Here is a 22,570-nt window from a genome sequence, read left to right as displayed (position 1 = left end):
CCCTCTTGCGGCAGGTGTCAGCCAAATTCCAGGTGACATGCATGAACATCTAACACCGCTCACATGGCACTTAGAAAATGTGTGGCCAGTTGCACTCTTGGCACAACAGCAGACTGCAGACAATCACTGTACAGCAATCAGACTTAAAAAGTCTTGCATCGGGTTCGTGCACATGAGTGTGACTTTGCAAACACACACTGACACGTGGGTTTGTGTGCTCCACCTACAGGAGGTGTGGCTTCCGACACAAGCAGCTATGGTGATCTTTCATTCTGGACATTCGAGCTGGACAACACCTACTGTGTTTGGACAGACATGGACTAACAACTGTCCACTGTGAGGTGCGTAAGTCTGATTGCTGTACTTACGTGGACACAAATAAAAACATATATCGCCGTGGTGACAAGCTGCAGCAAGCGAGCGTGTGCACAGAGCGCACAATGACAGCCTGCGAGGTTGAAACAGACAGTCAGATCAGAACACGCAGCGGGTGATCTGATCGTCATGTCACCCATGTGAGCTCTGTTCCACATGACGTGGTGGCGGTGCTGCGGTGTGCCGTCCACAAAATATGCGTGTCAGGCAGAACATGCGTGCGCAGCGACTGGATGCACCTGACCAGTAGATATGGACATCAGAGCACTCTGCTTCTCACACTGCTTCTCATTCATATCATTTCATGACTGTATGTCTGTGACCATGGGTCATCACCAGAGGAACAGACAGATCATATTTGTATTGCTCACTTGATAAATGCAAGGTTTTTATATGGTGTGTGATTTAAAAATTTTTTTAATACTTCCATGTCCTTCCTGACATGAGGCACATTTCAAAGGACATATCTGTAGCTCATTGGTAACGTTTCTGACTAGCATTCAGAGCTTTTGGAAGGCGTGGGTTCGAGTCTCGTAGGTGGCATGTTTTTTCTTTTTTTATCTATTCCACATAAGTGGTGCGATGTGGTCCCACAGGTACTGGCTGTTTTTTTTTCTTTTTTCCACATAAGCGGCGCGATGTGGTGCACCTCGCACTGCTCCTGCTCGAAAGACACTGTCAAGTGCACGACCTCTTGCACCGGGATCGTTCACGCCTGCCCGTCGATGCAATGTTTCGTGGTGTGCAAATTCACGCTGTTTTGCCCTATTCATCCAAACCTCGTCCAAACTTCACACTATATGTGAACGGGACCTTAATATTTCCCTCTGTTCTAAGAGCTATTGCAAGTGGCTCAATCGCCAAGTCAAAGAGATAAGGGGAGAGACTACAACCTTGCCTGCAGCCCCTATAGAGTTGGAAATAATCTGAGACCGTAATGTTTGTCCATACTACATCTGTTGAGGATTTTGATCCATGATAAAAAAAAATGCAAACTTTCCAAAGACAGTAAAAAGATACTGCCAGATCTAAGGATATCATGACCTCTGACTGTTCTGAATGAGGTGTATACAATATGTTAATTAGATGCTGCATATCATAAAAAGACTGCGAATTTGAACATTTCTTAGCAAAAGAATTTTTCCGCAAACATTTGTAACACAGTTGTAAGCATTTGGAACGTGTCGCTCAAGTTCACTTTGGTTCACACCACTCTCTGGCCCAAACAATGAAACCTTTTCTTTTTCCCTTTCTTCTTTTTCTTCCGCTTTTTCCTTCTCTTCTGCAGGTAAATGGCTGCAACAGCATCCAGACAAAGCAATTCTTCATCAAGGGCAGCAGCACTCTGGGCTTTTTCTGAACATAAATTAATTTCCATATTCTGGAAATCCATCTTCTATATAGCTTCTACAGGCAAATCTTCTGAGCTCTGTCGTCCACAGTGGTCAGGACAAATCTGAATGCTGGGGAGGATTTCATTCGCCTGAACTTCGCCTGGTATTTTACCAGGAGTTGGGAAAAGATCCCAAACGTTCCCAGACAGTGGCAAGTAGTTGCAAATCTTCACAAACATTGTTGCTAAGATATACTAAGAATTGCTAATGTTCGCCCATTGTTATTCACAATTATTTTTGGAAACATTTGCGCTGCAAAATGTCGCTGATGACAGAGGCGAACACTGATTTTCGTGAACAAAGTTGCCAAATCCAAAAATCGCAATGTTCATCAGCATTCGCAGTTCCATGAGATACGAGCTTTAACTTCTGCCATCAGAGGGCGGGTGCATTGTTAGTGCACGCCACTGAACAGTAGTGTAGTTTGGTGAAGCTGAGTGTGGATTCCGCTTTTGAGACATCAAGTGATGTAGCTGTTATAAACTCAATGTAACTCTGTTATTACATCATTGCTACTGGTGTGTCATTGAGACAGGTTCGACATATTTCTTCATATGTACGAGGTCTGTTAGAAAAGTATCCGATCTTATTTTTTTTGTGAAAACCTGATGGATTTGAATCAAGTGTGCTTGCATGAGCCAACCTTGAACCTTCGTGCGCATGCGTGAATGTTTTCATGCCTGTCGATTGCATCAGTTGCTGGCAAGCATCCTTTGTGTGAGGACATGTCGTGCTCTCTGCGGTTTTTCATTTCAAGGAAAATGACGGAACGACTGCAGCAGCGCTATGGCATCAAATTTTGCCAGAAACTGGGCGACAGCCAGGTGGAAACTATTCGGAAGATTCAGATAGCTTTCAGTGACGATGCTATGGGCATCACACAGATTAAGGAGCGGTACAACCGGTTTAAAGACGTCCGCACAACGGTGGAGAGCGAGCCACGCTCCAGTCGGCCAGTCGTGAACGCTATGGTGATGCGGGACCGTCGTGTGACTATCCGAGAAATTGCGGAAGAGGTGGACATCAGCACTTTTTCGGCACATTCCACTGTGACAGAAGATTTGGCCATGAAAAGAGTGGCGGCAAAATTTCTGCCGAAGCTGACAGCGGAGCAAAAGCAACTTCATGTTGATGTCTCACAGGACATGCTGGACTCTGAAAAATGATGCCCACCTCTTCCACAATTTCTCAGATAGTCACACAACTAAAAAGCCACCGAAAGTCGTCTGAATCTTCCGAATGGTTTCCACCTGGCTGTTGCCCAGTTTCTGGCTAAATTTGATGCAGTAGCGCTATTCCAGTCGTTCCGTCATTTTCCTTGCAATGAAAAACCACCGAGAGCACTACACACTACCTCACACAAATGCTGCTTGCCAGCAACTGACGCAATCGACAGGCGTGAAAAAATTCATACATGCGCACGAAAGTTCAAGGTCGGCTCATGCAAGCACGCTTGATTCAAATCCATCAGGTTTTCGCAAAAAAGTAAGATCGAATACTTTTGTAACAGACCTCGTATATTCATAAAGGGCTACATCTGTCTGTCCTGGATAAACTCCCAAACTACAATATGTAGCCCTAAAAACTATATATATTCTCCTAATGACAGGGCAGCTGTCCCTCCTAATGATGGGACGGACGCCTCTCCTGATGGCTCCCCTGACGACTCTCCTGATGATGTGAATGACTCATTACCATGAACAAAAGACTGAAACTGCTTTGACCTGAGTGCCCCATTGTAAACAGGGGACAAAGCGTGACAATGGGGTACTCAGGTCAAAGCAGTTTCAGTCTTTTGTTCATGGTAATGAGTCATTCACATCATCAGGAGAGTCATCAGGGGAGCCATCAGGAGAGGCGTCTGTCCCATCATTAGGAGGGACAGCTGCCCTGTCATTAGGAGGGTGCTAACTAGAGCACAATAGGTGCTAATTAGAGCTATTGTTTAGTCACTAGCCTATAGCAGTCTGCCTCTCGGTAGGAGGGGTCGGGTTAGGTTTAAAACTCCAGCTTTTGTGGCTTCTGTTTTCTTCTCTACAAGAGTCAAGACAGAAGTCAGACTACCAGAGCAAGAATTTAAGCTGAGGAAGCTTCTGCGATTTGAAGCAAAACGTTCTTGCGTCAAGCAACCCAGTCCACCCGAAGATTCAAGCTTCTCTACCATGGAAACCACCTGGACAACTGAGAGCCTTCACAGAAATATTTCCACTTAGTTTGGGGAGTCCACCTCTTATAGTTCTGCTGGACAAACTTTAGCCCATTAACTTATATTTATAATACATCAGCATTACAAAAACAAAGGTTGGGCAATTGTTTTAATTAAAATGATTGGCATTTGGCTTATGTCTAAAACAGATTAACCCAGGCAGAGCTGGGTACCCCAGCTAGTTTCTACATATTTCTTCATTCCCGATGGAGGAGGAGTGGTGTTTCCATGTCAAGTCTTTGAAGATGACCAGCAGAGGCCGGTGAAGGTGAGCAGAGCAGTAATGGCTTACTGGAGGAGGTTACTTAGCGGTAGTGGAGCTCAATTCTTGCTGGCCTTTTTACATGAACATTGAAGTTTTTAAGCATGCTGGAAAATTTTTATGGGTCCACGATGGGCATCAGTGTTGGCCAATTGATATCGAATAGGCTCTTGTGGAGTGTGACAGACCATGGCACTGATCAACATTAAGCAACTTTTCACTGTCCTTCAGCAAACACTGGGATGTCACAGTGTGAATGGGCCAAAAATGTTTGTGAACTGGATTACATTTCTTGTCATTCCCATTGAGACGAATTCATGATGTGCAATTAAAGTGTTTTGTTTCATTTTTTTTGGTTTTATGTCAGGCAACATGTTGAGCCAGACAATCAATTTTAAGTGTTTTCACTAATGAAGATTAGTTTATAATGTGCAACAATAAAACCTACTAACCCTCAGCCAGAACCAAACGTCTCTCCAGTTTCTATCACAGATGAATATTTTTGTCTCTACTGTGATAGATTTTGCCTGACAAATCACAAAAATATTTATTTCTCTCTTCCTGTTTCAGAACTCTTAGCTTCATAGTGGAGTAGAGCTGAGAAGGATTTCCTTTCACCAAAACAGATCAAATCAAGGTTTGCATCTCAGATGTACCTTCTGGCAATTTGTAGGTAAACTTTTAGGTCTTCTTTTTTAGAAAATCCTCCTCTACACCACTTCATCATGTATAACTGGTGATACAAAATGCAGAATTTGCAGTGTGCAAATTTTTTCAATCACAGCCACATAAGCCTCTAACTTCTTCTGAGTTGTCTGGGTGTCTTGGTGGCTTTCCTCACTCTTCTCCTTCTTTTCAACACAGTCAGTTTTTGAGAACTGTCCACTCACAAAGATTTACCATAGAGTGCCATACTGTTTGTATTTCTTCATAATTGATGTAAACAAAGGCCAAGACATATTTAGTGGCAGCTTTATCATCAGAGAGCCTCGTCCACAAGGACCACAAAAGACTCCAACCTGTCACTGATGTTAAAAGGGGGTAACACACTGTATTAAGAACAGGGGTATGTAAACTTTTGATCAGGGTCATTTGGGTAGTTTCTGTTGTCATTATGATTTAAAAAGAGTAAACACAGTTCTTTGACAATAAATAAACCACGAACTATAAGTGAAAAAAACATTTTTGTGTTATTCTCTGAAAAATGGCCAAAAACCAATATATATAGTCAGTTGGTGGCCTGACTCCCTGCCTCCTCCACTCATATGCAGAAAAGGAGGCAGGCACACACGAGCAAAGCTGGGCAGAAATCTACCTAGTAATGATATTACATACACGAAACAGGGACATCTATTTATTTGTTTGCTGTTTTGCTTTAATTTTGGGTGTCAGTAAAAAAACACAACACTTGGACTAAAAACTATTTATGGATAGAATTTTGTGCAGCAAAGAATACACAGAGCAGGCGGGGGACCAGCCAGTGGTTACTGGGGAAATCAGTTGGTGGCCTGACGGGCCTCTGACTGACCTGTTCCACTTCAGCGTAGCGATAGAGCCAGAAATCAAACATGGCCTCTTTTGCTATCCTACACTTTGTGTTTTGAGGTAGGCAAGACACGCTTTTCAATACATACAAACATTAGTAGGAAGGAGCAACAGCTGTCGTGAGTTCATCACTCATGCTTTCCATCAATAAAATCTTCACTGTGACATTTTTGCAACCATCCACAGAATCCAACAAGAACAAGCACGTATGATTTTATGGTTTGCAAGCATTTTTGACCACTAGACTTTATTCAAAAAATGTTAGCAGACTTAAAGTTAGTGGAACTTAATTTGGTGGAAACTATTTGGTGCACTTTTCAAAGTTACCGTAGCTGTAAACCCAAGAATGGTTCTGCTAATTAGCCATTTTTAATTTGAATTGTGCCCACTACTGATCAACAGTTGGTGTATTGATGCATGTTCCAACATCAACATATTTATGACACTTACTTCTGTCTGTCCAGGCAGCATCTCTGCTTCAGAGGAAGAATTGACATGATTGCCACTGTTTTCATCTGCAAAAGAAAAACAAAATGCATAAATGAGGGTTGATGCCGTACAAGGAAAACAGAAAATATAATCTATTCTGACATATATAAGAGCCCTACCAATACAGGACCTTTAAAACTTAGATTTTTGGTGATTCTAACATCCGATATGCCAGTATATTGACAAATATTCATTTTCCACACAAACACATAGCATAAACAAAGATTTATTTATTTTTTGTGTAGTTTTTGTAATCTACTTGTTTCCCGGTTAGAGCATCTTGTTGGTGGAGCATCTTCTGCATCATCTTCTTGGAGCTATTCCATCTTCATTGCACATGTTACCGTTGGGCGCAGCTATAGCTGAGTACAGCCTGTCCTTTCATTGCTATACAGATAATCTGCAAATCTATCTGCCTATGAGGACTAATGAAAGGGATGCATTGACCTCACTATGTAATTGTATTCATGATGTAAATCAGTGACTGTCCAAAAATTTCCTTTACCCGAATGATGGTAAAACAAAGACCACTGAGTTTGGACATTCTGCCATGCCAAATGTTGTACCATCAAAGTTTGGTGTTCTGGCTAATTATTTGAAATTACCTGTCAAGAATTTGGGAGTGATATTTGACAGTTGTTTGATGTTTGATCAACAGATAAACTCATACTAGATACTCCATACTAGATTACTGTAATGCATTTAATGTAATGCCAACTTGTGGAAAACACTGCTACGTATCGTTTAACGAACACTTCCAGATGTGAGCATATTATGCCTGTACTTTACTCACTCCACTGGCTTCCAGTTGGTTTTAGAATTGATTTTAAGGTTTATTTTTAAAGGTATTAATGGTCTTGAACTTTCCTACCTGTCTGAAATTTTAACACTCCACACTTACGGTGGGACATTACAGACATCTGATCAGCTTTACATAGATGTTCCGAGGTCAAAATATAAACTCTGGGATGATCATGCTTTTGCAGTAGCTGGATCCAGACTGTGGAACAAGTTACCTCCTGTTTTACGTACTATTTCTGAACCAGCAATTTTTAAATCAAAGCTCAAGGCTTATTTATTTAAACTGGCTTTTAATACCTTGTGGTGTTGTTACATGTTTTGTTTTTATGTGCCATTTTTAACTCTATTTTAGGTTTGTTTTATTTTTGTGAATTCTTGATCTTTGATTTTACTGTAAAGATGGACACCATCCGGCAGCTGTAAAGGGCTATAGAAATAAATGTCGGTTGGTTGATTGATTAATGAGTCCTCGCCAAGTTAACATGACATAATGCAGTTTGAAGTTAAACTTGCTTTTTTGACATTGATTCAGTTTTCAAAAGAGTGGTATGGACAAATGGCCCTCACTGCCTGAAGTAATGGGCCATTTTCTTGATTATTTTTTTATATATTGTGACAGCCACAATGAGACAATTTAAGGTAAAGTTAAATATGATGCAAATTTCATATTTTGTTATGTTTCATTTTATTTGATATTATACATAGGTCATAAATAATGCTTAAAAGGTTAAAAACACATTCATTTTGGGACATAGGATTTGCTCCCAATTTCAAAATGTACATGCATTAACTTTAATCTAGTGAGGCACAGAGCTGTTCTCTGTGTTGTGCACTATTACCTTGCAGTGTTGCCTGTGTTTTTTTTTTCCCCTCTCTGTCTCCACTCCTCTGATCTGCTCTTCCCTGTGACGCTGCAGATGGCTGATTGCTGATGATGGACACCCGTGGCAACTGGCACACCTGCATCACATGCGCCTGCCTATTTATTCCTCAAAATTCCTTCCAAGCTTCTCACACGGTACCTCTGGTACATAAAGTTTTGAAATTTTTCTCTCATAGCATTACCTATTTTTGTCTCAGCAAGTGGTTTTCTAGTTGTTCATTCCAGTCCCAGTAACCTGTCTGTTTGTTTTTCCAGAACATCCTGCTGCCACAGGTCCACCCCAGCTCTTCCACCTGGCCTTGGCACTCAGCACCACACATCAGCAGTCCTCAGTGTCCTCCCGTGCCTCCCAAGGAGTTCAACTACAATAAACCGGTTACAGTTTTAATTCTGCCTCGTTGCATCGTGGGTCCTCATTCAGCTGTCTGGATGAAGCAGAGACTGTGTGACAGAGTGTAAATACAAATTTTCCTTTTTCACTGAACTTATTTGAATTGGATTGTATCTCTTATCATTCACACTGGATGAAGTTAGTGCACTTAAGTTTTTTTTTTTTGATCTTTGAACAGCTTCTTTCCGTCCGCAGCTAGACTTATAAATAATGTCAGAGACCCCCATTTACCCTGCCCCCCCACTCCCACAAGGTACAGATTGATCATCCCTGCACTGAAAGGTACTGTACATCTGCATGCCTTTGCACACTGTTATATTTATATGACAGTGAACATAGTTTTGCCCATTTGTCTATTTGACTCCTCCAAGTATTTTTCCTTTTTATTTTTTTGTTGTTTATGCACCAATTACTTCTGACAGAAGTATTTTTTCCTTTTCTTTTTATGCACCAATGACACCAGATCAAATTCCTTGTATGTGAGAACTTACTTGGCAATAAATTTGATTCTGATTCAGAATGCCAAGCCAGACCACCATCAATATTCTGACAATTCAATGTTTGATTGTGTGCAAATGGCAGCATGTCATAAAACATTACTCTGTACAGATTTCAGGCAGCATCGGTATTCGGTGAACATCCCGTCTGTGAAATCTTACTAATTGATATAAAACATCAACTTCGGTAATTAGCTTGTCCTGCTGTTGGTGGAATTAAGGCAAACTCAATACTCCAATAGCACCTCAATGCAAATGTGGAACAGTGCATTTATAGGTCAATATTTCAGAATAAAAAAGTGAGTTATGTTTGGAAGCTTTTTGATCTGTTCTTTTAAAAATTAATGACACAGGCTGTGTTGAAATATGAATTGCTGCTTCCCATCTCTGGTCTCTCCTTCTTGGATATACAAGTAAATGCAGCTACCAATGTATCTACAAGTAGCTCATATCATCAGTGGCGGCTCCAGAGATTTTTTTTCTGCAGGTGCTATGGAGGAGCTTGGCATTTTTATGAGAGTGTTATGGGCTCGGGTGTCATGGCGGCTCTGCTACGCCTCTGCCACATTCACAGGCGCGCGTACACATAGCTACAGTCTCATCTGCAACAGTCACTAATGACATACAGAATGACCAAAATCCCACACAAGGCTACTGCTCAATACAAATATCCACAGACCTACACATGTAGCCTACAGCCTCAGGAGATGAACACCAACAGCAGGCAGAGAGAAAATCTTTCAACTGCCATTGATGTCTTCATAACAGCACAATGCACCTGTTGTTGTGGTTAAGAGCAAAAACATCAATGATTTGGTTTCTGTCCAGAGGAAGTGATCTCTGAGGGGTAATTGCCAGGAGTTACACCAGTGTAACAGTTTATCTTTCCCCCCGAGGCTTGGGGGGGGGGTTGTCCTAGGATATCCTACCCCCCACTCTGAATATCTTCCCTCCACCCCCCAATACGAGGTCTGTCAATAAAGTAACGGTCCTTTTTATTTTTTTCAAAAACTATATGGATTTGATTCATATGTTTTTACGTCAGACATGCTTGAACCTTCGTGCGCATGTGTGAGTTTTTCCACGCCTGTCGGTGACGTCATTCGCCTGTGAGCACGCCTTGGGAAGGAGTGGTCCCGCCCCCTCGTCGGATTTTCATTGTCTGGAAATGGCGGAATGCAAAGGACTTTTTTTCCATCAGAATTTTTTCAGAAGCTGTTAGAGACTGGCACCTGGAAACCATTCGAAAAATTTATCTGGCTTTCGGTGAAAATTTTACAGGCTTCACAGAGAATAAGGTCTGTTACTACAGCTTTAAGGACCCCTTTAAGGACGCTCGGCGTGTCGCGTAATTGTAATTGTTGCATTTTCACCTTTAATTCGCTGTGCAGCACAGTTTACATCGCAGACTCTTGCAATTTCACATATAGCAGCCCTAGTAAGAAACCTTTCAGTACACAAAAGGATCAAGGTCAAGGTCACAGGAAGGCTAAACACTAAATTCAACAAAACAACTTTCCTGGTCGCAATTTTTGAAATTTTGCCTCCAAATTTTGAATGCACATAGTGATAGGCCTTGCTTATAAGCCATTACCTGGGATAAGCAATTGACCTTGACCTTCAGGGTTTTGCTTAAGGTCAACTGTCACCTAAATTAGATCAAACAAAAGGTTTAAAGGTTACTCTATCCTGACTGGGCCTTATCAAGGTTTGGGTTAATCAGTGCTGCCCTGTAGTAATGTTGCCTGGGGGGATTTCCAGGGTAAGGGGGAAGATATCCAGCAGGGGAATATATACTGTTACACTGGGTCACTAGTTTGTCTGTACCTACTGCTGTTCCTCAGGTCGTTCTTTAGGTGACACAGACTTCACTTCTTTCCAGTTCCACTCATGGATATTTGGGCAGCAAAAACCGAACCATTTCAACAACTTGAAACTACACTCACTGCAGTATAACGTCATCAATGATGCTGGAAAAACTCATCCATACCTTTGTCTCCTCTAGGCTTGACTACTGTAACTCCGCTGCTCTTTGGGATCTCTGGAAAAAACTTTCAAAGGCTCCAGTACATTCAATACAGGGCAGCTAGAATTCTGATGAGAGTACGTAAACAGGAACACATTACACCTATACTCCATAACCTTCACAGAATCCATTTTAAGATTGCTCTCATCACCCACCAATGCATCCATGGCAATGCCCCCACATACCTCAAAGACCTCCTCACTCCCCACACATCTTCCTGTTCCCTCTGTCCATACAACATTAATCTTCTCCATCCCCCTCACACCAAACGTCACACCATGGGAGACAGGGCCTTCTGGTCAGCTGCCCCTCATATTTGGAACTCCTTCCCTGACCATCTGAGGGCTCCACAGACAGTGGAAGCTTTTAAAAAAGCTTCAAGACATACCTGTTTAGACAGGCCTATCACAGGTCTCCATAATTAGAGTCTATTGCATTTTAGTCTTTTTATTCTATATTAGTTTATTTTGGTTTTATTCTACTCTGCTGACTGTTTTATCTTAAGATTTTCTGTTTTTATTCTCTTATTTACCCTTGGTTTTATTTTTTCCTGTAGCACTTTGAGATTTTTATTAATAAAAGGTGCATTATAAATGAAATGTATTATTATTATTATTATCATGACATCACGTTACACTTATTTTGTGTAAAACAATCAGTTCTGTTGATGAATGCTTTTCTTTTATGAGTGAAATATTTATCTAATCACAATGTGAAAATGCCAGAAGTTTCTTACTGTGGAAAACTGAAAGGATGATGTCATCGCCCTGCCTTTGTAACATGTTAACAGTGCAATTTAACAGTCTAATTTAGGCTTAGAAACTCACCCAGCACAGACAAACACTGAGGGACTTAACCAGTAACTTCCATCATAACGAATTAATGCATTTCCAGACGTCATCTTCCAAAACAAGGGTGTCATGTGCAGATTGTTTTTATCTGTGATGATGAATTCTGGCAACAGTTAAGACAAAATGGAAAAATAAACCGACAATTGTCTGATGTCTGCATACATGATCGAATGATGATGGACCTGTTGGGACCAGCCATAAAAACAGAACTGCTTTAATTACACTCTGTGTCTGTCTGCACTGTGAAAGTGTGTGGACGGCTATTTTAACTGCAATCTAGCTAGTCGATGTCCGCAGGATCAAATTCAGCTCAGCTAAAAACAAGTCACCCTGGCTGGCAAACTAACTGATCCAAATTTTGCCCACCTTCTAATTTCTAATGAGGATTTTAGGAAGACATACAGTCAGCTCTATAAGTCACTGGACAGTGACACAGTTTTTGTAATTTTGTAATTTTGCACCTGAACAACACCACAATGGAGATGATCAAGTTGTGCTTATAGTGTAGACTTTGAGCTTTAATTCAAGGGGTTTAACAAAAATATTTCATTAACCACCTCGGACTCCCAGCCTGTTGTGTACCACCTCCCTTCTCACTGCTCATAAGTAATTGGGCAAATGAAATAGGAGGTGCATTCAAAAAGTATCCAAACTTATTTCATTCCACGGAAACAAATGATGCATGTGAGTTGTCGTTTCGTGGGGTGGTGATGGGAACCTTATGCACATGCTTGAATTTTTCCCACCAACAGAGCGCATCAGTCGCTAGCAGTCAGCCTTAGAGTTAACACGTGTACTGAGCACCCGCTGGATTCTCATTTGCTGTAACATGACAGAACAACTTGAGCAAAGGCACTGCATCAAATTTTGCCAAAAGCTTGGTGAGATCCAAGCAGAAACCATTCACAAGATTCAGCAGGATTTTGTTGATGATGCCATGAGCATAACACAAATAAAAGAGTGTTATAACGGCTTCAAAAATAGGTGTACATCACTAGAGAATGAAACACATTCTGGTAGGCCATCCACAAGCTAAAATGACCAAGTGACTGACAGAATACGGACTTTGGTCATGAATGGCAGTTGTGTCACCATCCAAGAACTTGCAGATGAGGTGGGGACAGGCACAGGTTTGGTACATTCCATTTTGAAGAAGGATTTGGGCATACGGAGAGGGTCAGCAAAATTTATGCCAAAGCTACTAACAAGAAAGCAAAAGAAACTGCGTCTGGAGGGCTTGCAGACCATGCTGGAATATGCAAACAGCGACCCCCGACATGAAATGAGCACAAAAAGACCCCAGAAAATAAATACTACATACTATCAACTTGTGTATATGGAGCACTTCTGCTCTCACTGTTGCATATTTACTTCATTCATTAATTTTCTATACCCGCTTACTTCAATTAAAGGTCACAGGGGCCTGGAGCCTATCCCAGCAGTCATAGGGTGAGAGGCCGGGTAGACCCTGGACAGGATGCCGGTCTATCGCTGGGACACATATAGACAACCAAACACACTCTGACACACACCCATGGTTAATTCAAAGTTTTCAGTTCACCTAACCTGCAGGTCTTTGGAAGTGTGAGGAAGCCGGAGCACAGAAGGCAACCAATGCAAAACCTACAAACTCCACACAGAAAGGCCTAGGCAGGAAGTGATCCCAGGACTTTCTGCTGTGAGGCTACAGTGCTAACCACTACTCCACCGTGCCACCCTCAATTCAATTTAGTTAAATTCAATTCAATTTATTTACGTAGCACCAAATCACAACACACGTCGCCTCAATGTGCTCAAGGGTAAGGTCTAACCTTAACAACCCCCAACTCCCTGAGCAAGCACATAGACAACGGCGGTAAAGAAAAACTATACTAGAAGTATGTATGTGCTGTATATCTGTATATTAAATGCATCATTTCACCTCTGCAACTGGAAAAACGATGCTTCAAATGAGAAAGAATGTGAAGAGAACTTTGAACACATGAACCCAATTTGAAAGGATAATAACAAGCAATGTACATGTCACTGCAGCGACTAAAGCCTTCAAATATGAAATTGATAGTTTGATACGGAAGCATAATTCTGAATTCTAATCCAATTACATTTGTTCCGCAAATCTAACTGGATAATCGTGTGAAATTTCCGACCATAAAATATCACGTTGACGGTGGCAAAATATTTGACCATTTCATATTTGATGTGTTACTTCGCGCCCTGACTGCATTGCTATGCAGACGCCAATAGTGGCGCTGTCAGCTGAGAGCGAGAGAAACTAGCGCAGCGACGACGATGCCAAAATGGGTGAATTGAATCTATCATACGAAAGTACTGATATGGATTCTGATACAGAATTACTTAACGCAGTTGACCAAATGGAGAAATCTGTGGGTCAGAATTTCCAGTTTGGCTTGAAGATGCTGTTGCTTCAGTAAGCTTCAACTGATGTAAATATTGCAATTGCTGCTGTGATAACTGATTAATACAATACTAACAGTGATTATTTGACGACTCGGGACCAGGAATCTAGCAACAATTCCCTAAAACTACAGTCTGCATAATAGTTTTATTGAGCTATATTATTATGCGGGTTTAGATGTAGCCTTCAGTGGTGAAGCGGTCTTTCACTGAAAACACAGATCCAGGTTGAATTACTTACAGAAAAATAAACCGTGCAGATGATGGAATTGGATTAAAATGTGAATAACCCCCTTGTGTCTGATGATTTGCGGCCGTTAATGCTGGATTTTATGGTCACAAATGCGCCGGTAAAACTCAATTTGCGACCGTAAAATCCAGCACTGACATCCACAAATCATCAGACACAACAGGGTTATTACCTAACTGCCCGTTTCAGTGTTCCCCAAATGGCAGCAACGCATGTGATGTCTTCCTTCTCCTGCTGACTTCAAAACAATCTCCAAAACACAGTAGTTTCAAAGGATTTGCAATGATTTGAAGCAGCGTTTTGCACTGCTAGAATAGAAACTCCCTATTCAATAGTACAGAAAGTGATGTGTGCAGACTGTCAACTTGACTAAGTGTTGAACAGTGAATGTAAACACAACGTGCACAGTGACACGGCCCACATCGCCATTAAAATAGCTGATTTCATCTATTCATCAGATGCTTTATGTCTCTTTGGAAAGCTCATGCTATGTCCACATGATGAAAAATTCTAAACAGATGAGATGATGATGATGACAATGAATGCTGAAAGACTAGTACTTTGTGCTTTTCAGTCACAAATTGAATTATCAATCAAGGTATACTCTTCTCATTGGCAATTGTTTGCAGTGGAATATTTAATTTAATTGAACCTTTATTTATGCCTATACATCACCTAGATGTCACACATTATTATATCTGTGCACTATAATTTCCTTCTGGAGTTCTAATTTGTGAACTGGAAAGTAGATGATGATCAGTGATGCGGCTCTCCTGAGATTGATATGCCAGACCACCTTCAATATTGTTTAAAAGTTAAGTGTGATTTTCTGCAACTGGCAGCATCTCATAAAACACTGTGTACAAATTTTAAATCGCCGTACACAGCATTGCTATTTGACAAGCATCCCTTCATGAAACATTACTAATCATATAAAACATCAACTTTTGTAACTGGTGGTGTCATCTCCAGCTGTTTAAACTCTTAGGGCCCCTTCACACATAACATCATTGAAGCCAACTATCACACAAAGGAGGAATTGCATGCCTGTCATGAAAAATCAGAGCTGCGTCCAACGACTCATTATTATTCACGCACACCAGCGGCCGAAAGACAGGGAGTGCCCTGCGGGAGCCCATTCCATTTGTCTCACGGCAGGTGTCGGCCAAATTCCAGGTGACACACACAAACATCCAACATGGCTCGCGGAGCACTTAGAAAATGTGCTGCTGCTCGCGCTGTCAGCATGAAAATAGTGAGCAGACAATCACTTTCAAACTGGCAGTGAAATTTATCTAAGTGCCCCCACAAGTGTGGTGTTGCAAAAGCAACACACGTGGTGTACACTTACATGACATGCTGATATGTATTTACAGACATGATCACATGGTGGCCAGACAGCCACGTCTGAGCGCACACAGCCGGGCTGCAGCGGCCGCACACAGCGCATGTCGATAGGCTGCTCCATTTGAAATGGACGTCAGATCACGCAGCAGGCGATTTGAATGTCACGCGTGTCCAGCAAAACATGCACGCTGTAGGACTATGACAATGTGACAACCCAACAGCCCCACAAATATGCCAATTTCAGTCATGTATCAGCAAAAATAAGAAATGCCAGTCATTGCTGCGCTTTTTTCCTTTTTTTAAAAAAAAAATACATTTATCTCCTTGACTTCCTGTTCCGGAGCACAGCGGTGTTCTGCTGTATCTGTTAGCTGTTTGAACTGAGCTGTTTGAGTTCTTTGAATTAACAGTCTTTTTCAAGACTTTTTTACTTTTTTTTACTTTTTCACCGTGCTCCAACGCCTAAGGAAGACCTCTAACGGTCGAAGCATCGCGATGGAGCTCTTTTATCAGCTGGCCTTCATCAGCGTTGGCAGGCTAACTAGCTTGCTAACGCTTTCGTTTTTATTTTTGTTTTATTTTTTAGCACTGTTGTCGTGCTGCTCCACAGCTTGCCTAGTGGATTTTTATTTTATTTTAGCACTGTTGTTGTGTGTTACCTGTGCTGCTCCACAGCCTGTCCAGTGGATTTTTATTTTATTTTAGCACTGTTGTCGTGTGTTACCTGTGCTGCTCCACAGCCTGTTCAGTGGATTTTTATTTTATTTTTCAGCACTGTTGTCGTGCGTTACCTGTGCTGCTCCACAGCCTGTTCAGTGGATTTTTATTTTTTTTTTAGCACTGTTGTCGTGTGTTACCTGTGCTGCTCCACAGCCTGTTCAGTGGATTTTTATTTTATTTTTTAGCACTGTTGTCGTGTGTTACCTGTGCTGCTCCACAGCCTGTTCAGTGGATTTTTATTTTTATTTTATTTTTTAGCACTGTTGTTGTGCGTTACCTGTGCTGCTCCACAGCCTGTCTAGTGGATTTTTATTTTGTTTTAGCACTGTTGTTGTGCGTTACCTGTGCTGCTCCACAGCCTGTCCAGTGGATTTTGATTTAGCACTGTTGTCGTGCGTTACCTGTGCTGCTCCACAGCCTGTCCAGTGGATTTTTATTTTGTTTTAGCACTGTTGTCGTGCGTTGCCTGTGCTGCTCCACAGCCTGTCCAGTGGATTTTTATTTTTATTTTATTTTTTAGCACTGTTGTCGTGCGTTACCTGTGCTGCTCCACAGCCTGTCTAGTGGATTTTTATTTTATTTTAGCACTGTTGTCGTGCGTTACCTGTGCTGCTCCACAGCCTGTCTAGTGTCGGATTCCCTGTTTGGGAATCCGCTAGCTTAGCGTAGCTACTAGCTCTTAGCCGTTTTAGCATGGCGGCTTCTCCTGTCTCTCCCGTACTTTTCTGCTCTGGGTGTGAAATGTTTAGTTATTCCTCGGCCTCTTTTAGCAGTAACGGTACTTGTAATAAGTGCAGCTTATTCGTAGCTTTGGAGGCCAGGCTGGGCGAATTGGAGACTCGGCTCCGCACCGTGGAAAATTCTACAGCTAGCCAGGCCCCTGTAGTCGGTGCGGACCAAGGCAGCTTAGCCGCCGTTAGTTCCCCCCTGGCAGACCCCGTGCAGTCGGGAAGGCAGGCTGACTGGGTGACTGTGAGGAGGAAGCGTAGCCCTAAACAGAAGCCCCGTGTACACCGTCAACCCGTTCACATCTCTAACCGTTTTTCCCCACTCGACGATACACTCGCCGAGGATCAAACTCTGGTTATTGGCGACTCTGTTTTGAGAAATGTGAAGTTAGCGACACCAGCAACCATTGTCAATTGTCTTCCGGGGGTCAGAGCAGGCGACATCGAAGGACATTTGAAATTGCTGGCTAAGGCTAAGCGTAAATTTGGTAAGATTGTAATTCACGTCGGCAGTAATGACACTCGGTTACGCCAATCGGAGGTCACTAAAATTAACATTGAATCGGTGTGTAACTTTGCAAAAACAATGTCGGACTCTGTTGTTTTCTCTGGGCCCCTCCCCAATCAGACCGGGAGTGACATGTTTAGCCGCATGTTCTCCTTGAATTGCTGGCTGTCTGAGTGGTGTCCAAAAAATGAGGTGGGCTTCATTGATAATTGGCAAAGCTTCTGGGGAAAACCTGGTCTTGTTAGGAGAGACGGCATCCATCCCACTTTAGAGGGAGCAGCTCTCATTTCTAGAAATCTGGCCAATTTTTTGGGATCCTCCAAACTGTGACTGTCTAGCGTTGGGACCAGGAGGCAGAGCTGTGGTCTTATACACCTCTCTGCAGCTTCTCTCCCCCTGCCATCCCCCTATTACCCCATCCCCGTAGAGACGGTGCCTGCTCCCAGACCACCAATAACTAGCAAAAATCTATTTAAGCATAAAAATTCAAAAAGAAAAAATAATATAGCACCTTCAATTGCACCACAGACTAAAACAGTTAAATGTGGTCTATTAAACATTAGGTCTCTTTCTTCTAAGTCCCTGTTGGTAAATGATATAATAATTGATCAACGTATTGATTTATTCTGCCTAACAGAAACTTGGTTACAGCAGGATGAATATGTTAGTTTAAATGAGTCAACACCCCCGAGTCACACTAACTGTCAGAATGCTCGTAGCACGGGCCGGGGCGGAGGATTAGCAGCAATCTTCCATTCCAGCTTATTAATTAATCAAAAACCTAGACAGAGCTTTAATTCATTTGAAAGCTTGTCTCTTAGTCTTGTCCATCCAAATTGGAAGTCCCAAAAACCAGTTTTATTTGTTATTATCTATCGTCCACCTGGTCGTTACTGTGAGTTTCTCTGTGAATTTTCAGACCTTTGTCTGACTTAGTGCTTAGCTCAGATAAGATAATTATAGTGGGCGATTTTAACATCCACACAGATGCTGAGAATGACAGCCTCAACACTGCATTTAATCTATTATTAGACTCTATCGGCTTTGCTCAAAAGTAAATGAGTCCACCCACCACTTTAATCATATTTTAGATCTTGTTCTGACTTATGGTATGGAAATAGAAGACTTAACAGTATTCCCTGAAAACTCCCTTTTGTCTGATCATTTTTTAATAACATTTACATTTACCCTGATGGACTACCCTGCAGTGGGGAATAAGTTTCATTACACTAGAAGTCTTTCAGAAAGCGCTGTAACTAGGTTTAAGGATATGATTCCTTCTTTATGTTCTCTAATGTCATATACCAACACAGAGCAGAGTAGCTACCTAAACTCTGTAAGGGAGTTAGAGTATCTTGTCAATAGTTTTACATCCTCATTGAAGACAACTTTGGCTGCTGTAGCTCCTCTGAAAAAGAGAGCTTTAAATCAGAAGTGTCTGACTCTGTGGTATAACTCACAAACTCGTAGCTTAAAGCTGATAACCCGTAAGTTGGAGAGGAAATGGCGTCTCACTAATTTAGAAGATCTTCACTTAGCCTGGAAAAAGAGTTTGTTGCTCTATAAGAAAGCCCTTCGTGAAGCTAGGACATCTTTCTACTCATCACTAATTGAAGAAAATAAGAACAACCCCAGGTTTCTTTTCAGCACTGTAGCCAGGCTGACAAAGAGTCAGAGCTCTATTGAGCTGAGTATTCCATTAACTTTAACTAGTAATGACTTCATGACTTTCTTTGCTAACAAAATTTTGACTATTAGAGAAAAAATTACTCATAACCATCCCAAAGATGTATCGTTATCTTTGGCTGCTTTCAGTGATGCCGGTATTTGGTTAGACTCTTTCTCTCCGATTGTTCTGTCTGAGTTATTTTCATTAGTTACTTCATCCAAACCATCAACATGCTTATTAGACCCCATTCCTGCCAGGCTGCTCAAGAAAGTCCTACCATTATTTAATGCTTCAATCTTAAATATGATCAATCTATCTTTGTTAGTTGGTTATGTACCACAGGCCTTTAAGGTGGCAGTAATTAAACCATTACTTAAAAAGCCATCACTTGACCCAGCTATCTTAGCTAATTATAGGCCAATCTCCAACCTTCCTTTTCTCTCAAAGATTCTTGAGAGGGTAGTTGTAAAACAGCTAACTGATCACCTGCAGAGGAATGGTCTATTTGAAGAGTTTCAGTCAGGTTTTAGAATTCATCATAGTACAGAAACAGCATTAGTGAAGGTTACAAATGATCTTCTTATGGCTTCGGACAGTGGACTTATCTCTGTGCTTGTTCTGTTGGACCTCAGTGCTGCTTTTGATACTGTTGACCATAAAATTTTATTACAGAGATTAGAGCATGTCATAGGTATTAAAGGCATTGCGCTGCGGTGGTTTGAATCATATTTGTCTAATAGATTACAGTTTGTTCATGTAAATGGGGAATCTTCTTCACAGACTAAAGTTAATTATGGAGTTCCACAAGGTTCTGTGCTAGGACCAATTTTATTCACTTTATACATGCTTCCCTTGGGCAGTATTATTAGACGGTATTGCTTAAATTTTCATTGTTACGCAGATGATACCCAGCTTTATCTATCCATGAAGCCAGAGGATACGCACCAATTAGCTAAACTGCAGGATTGTCTTACAGACATAAAGACATGGATGACCTCTAATTTCCTGCTTTTAAACTCAGATAAAACTGAAGTTATTGTACTTGGCCCCACAAATCTTAGAAGCATGGTGTCTAACCAGATCGTTACTCTGGATGGCATTTCCCTGATCTCTAGTAATACTGTGAGAAATCTTGGAGTTATTTTTGATCAGGATATGTCATTCAAAGCGCATATTAAACAAATATGTAGGACTGCCTTTTTGCATTTACGCAATATCTCTAAAATCAGAAAGGTCTTGTCTCAGAGTGATACTGAAAAACTAATTCATGCATTTATTTCCTCTAGGCTGGACTATTGTAATTCATTATTATCAGGTTGTCCTAAAAGTTCCCTAAAAAGCCTTCAGTTGGTTCAGAATGCTGCAGCTAGAGTGCTGACGGGGACTAGCAGGAGAGAGCATATCTCACCCGTGTTGGCCTCCCTTCATTGGCTTCCTGTTAATGCTAGAATAGAATTTAAAATTCTTCTTCTTACTTATAAGGTTTTGAATAATCAGGTCCCATCTTATCTTAGGGACCTTGTAGTACCATATTACCCCATTAGAGCGCTTCGCTCTCAGACTGCGGGCTTACTTGTAGTCCTAGGGTTTGTAAGAGTAGAATGGGAGGCAGAGCCTTCAGCTTTCAGGCTCCTCTCCTGTGGAACCAGCTCCCAATTCAGATCAGGGAGACAGATACCCTCTCTACTTTTAAGATTAGGCTTAAAACTTTCCTTTTCGCTAAGGCTTACAGTTAGGGCTGGATCGGGTGACCCTGGACCATCCCTTGGTTATGTTGCTTTAGACGTAGACTGTGTTTCATAATTATTGTATGGCCTTGCCTTGCAATGTGGAGCGCCTTGGGGCAACTGTTTGTTGTGATTTGGCGCTATACAAGAAAAAAGTTGATTGATTGATTGATTGTTGATTTTAGCCATTTTACGCTCCTGTTATAAGACAGTGATTGTAGCGCAGTGGTAAAGCTTCCATCTGTTAATAAGAGCTTTTGTAAATTACAGGTTCGAATCCCATGAGTGGCAATTATTTTTTATTTAATCAGGATTATTTAACAGCAGGGTTCTGTATTTTATTTATTATTAATATCAACCCAGTGATATTCACTAATTATACAGCTGGTTTTTATTTTATTTTTCTCCTTATCAGCGGTGCGATGTGGTGCAACACGTTCCAGCTGCTCGCACTGTGTTCGTGTATGTGCACAATGGTTCGTGGTTCCTCATTTCTTGTTTGGTTCATGGGTTTTCTTCCGGTTTCTGCGTCTTTTGTGTTATGTGTGTAGGGGCCCTTATACAGTGGACAGATCTGGTATGGATGAAGTGGTGCAATACAAATGTGGATCAGTATGCTTTTAGGCTAATATTGTTTTTAAAAAAAAGGTAAGTTATCATGATGGGGGCCTGTAAAATGTAGTATTGGATTTAAGGATGTGTTTTGGAGCTTTTAGATTTTTTTTAATAAATGGTTTGTATTATATTCATATATTTTTAAAAAATAAAAATAAGTTGCAGTTAAACATCAATTACTGGCTCCAGTTTGAATTCTGCGATTTATACATGTAAATTTGTTTTTAATGTGTGCTCACTATGACCTCTAAAATGTCAAAGCCACTTTGGTTAATCATTTGTGATGTTAGCCACAGCAAGCAAGAGTAATGTTGTGTTCTAGAAATAGATATTGATTTGTTAACATGCTGAAAAAAGATGTCTATATTATGCCCAATAATTCGACCTGAACCACATAAATTTCACACTGAACAAAATCTGCCTCCTTCCTTCCTGGTTTCTTGTTCTACATTCAGCAATGGCGGCTCCGCAAGTAAGTAAGTCCCTTCGACAGGGCCCTTGTTTGGACTCAGGGTCATCACAGCAGATCCAAGGTGGCTTTACATGTTGATTTGGCACAAGTTTTATGCCAGATGCCCTTCCTGATGCAACTCTATATTACATGGAGAAATGTGGCAGGGTGGGGTTTGAACCAGGAACCTTCCGCACTGAAACCAAGCGCACAAACTAATTTGATGTCCAACCAAAAAATAAATTAGAGCCCGACCGATATGGATTTTTTGAGGCCGATAACAATATTTGGATGAAAAAAAATGCCGATAATAGATAAATCAGCTGATTTGCTGATAGCCGATAAATCAGCCGATATTATTATTTTTTTTTTTTTAATGAATAAAATGTTCTTTTTTGGACCCTTAACAAAATAGGTATG

The 22,570-nt window shown here is 41.2% G+C and overlaps 1 protein-coding gene across 4 annotated transcripts in view; it reads right to left on the bottom strand.

Moving 5' to 3' along the window:
• The window catches only part of ano5b (anoctamin 5b), a 202,296-nt gene that overhangs the window by 91,742 nt on the left and 87,984 nt on the right, over nt 1-22,570 (bottom strand). For all 4 annotated transcript variants that reach the window (XM_034191614.1, XM_034191588.1, XM_034191597.1 and 1 more), the window contains one exon: nt 6,233-6,297. In XM_034191614.1, coding sequence (XP_034047505.1) covers nt 6,233-6,253 — 21 coding nt within the window. In that variant the 5' untranslated portion in view covers nt 6,254-6,297. The remainder of the gene's footprint in view (nt 1-6,232; nt 6,298-22,570) is intronic.

Source organism: Thalassophryne amazonica, chromosome 2, assembly GCF_902500255.1.
Source record: "Thalassophryne amazonica chromosome 2, fThaAma1.1, whole genome shotgun sequence".
Lineage (NCBI taxonomy): Eukaryota > Metazoa > Chordata > Actinopteri > Batrachoidiformes > Batrachoididae > Thalassophryne > Thalassophryne amazonica.
Note: the sequence above shows the minus strand (reverse complement) of the source record. Positions and strands in the feature narration are given on the sequence as shown.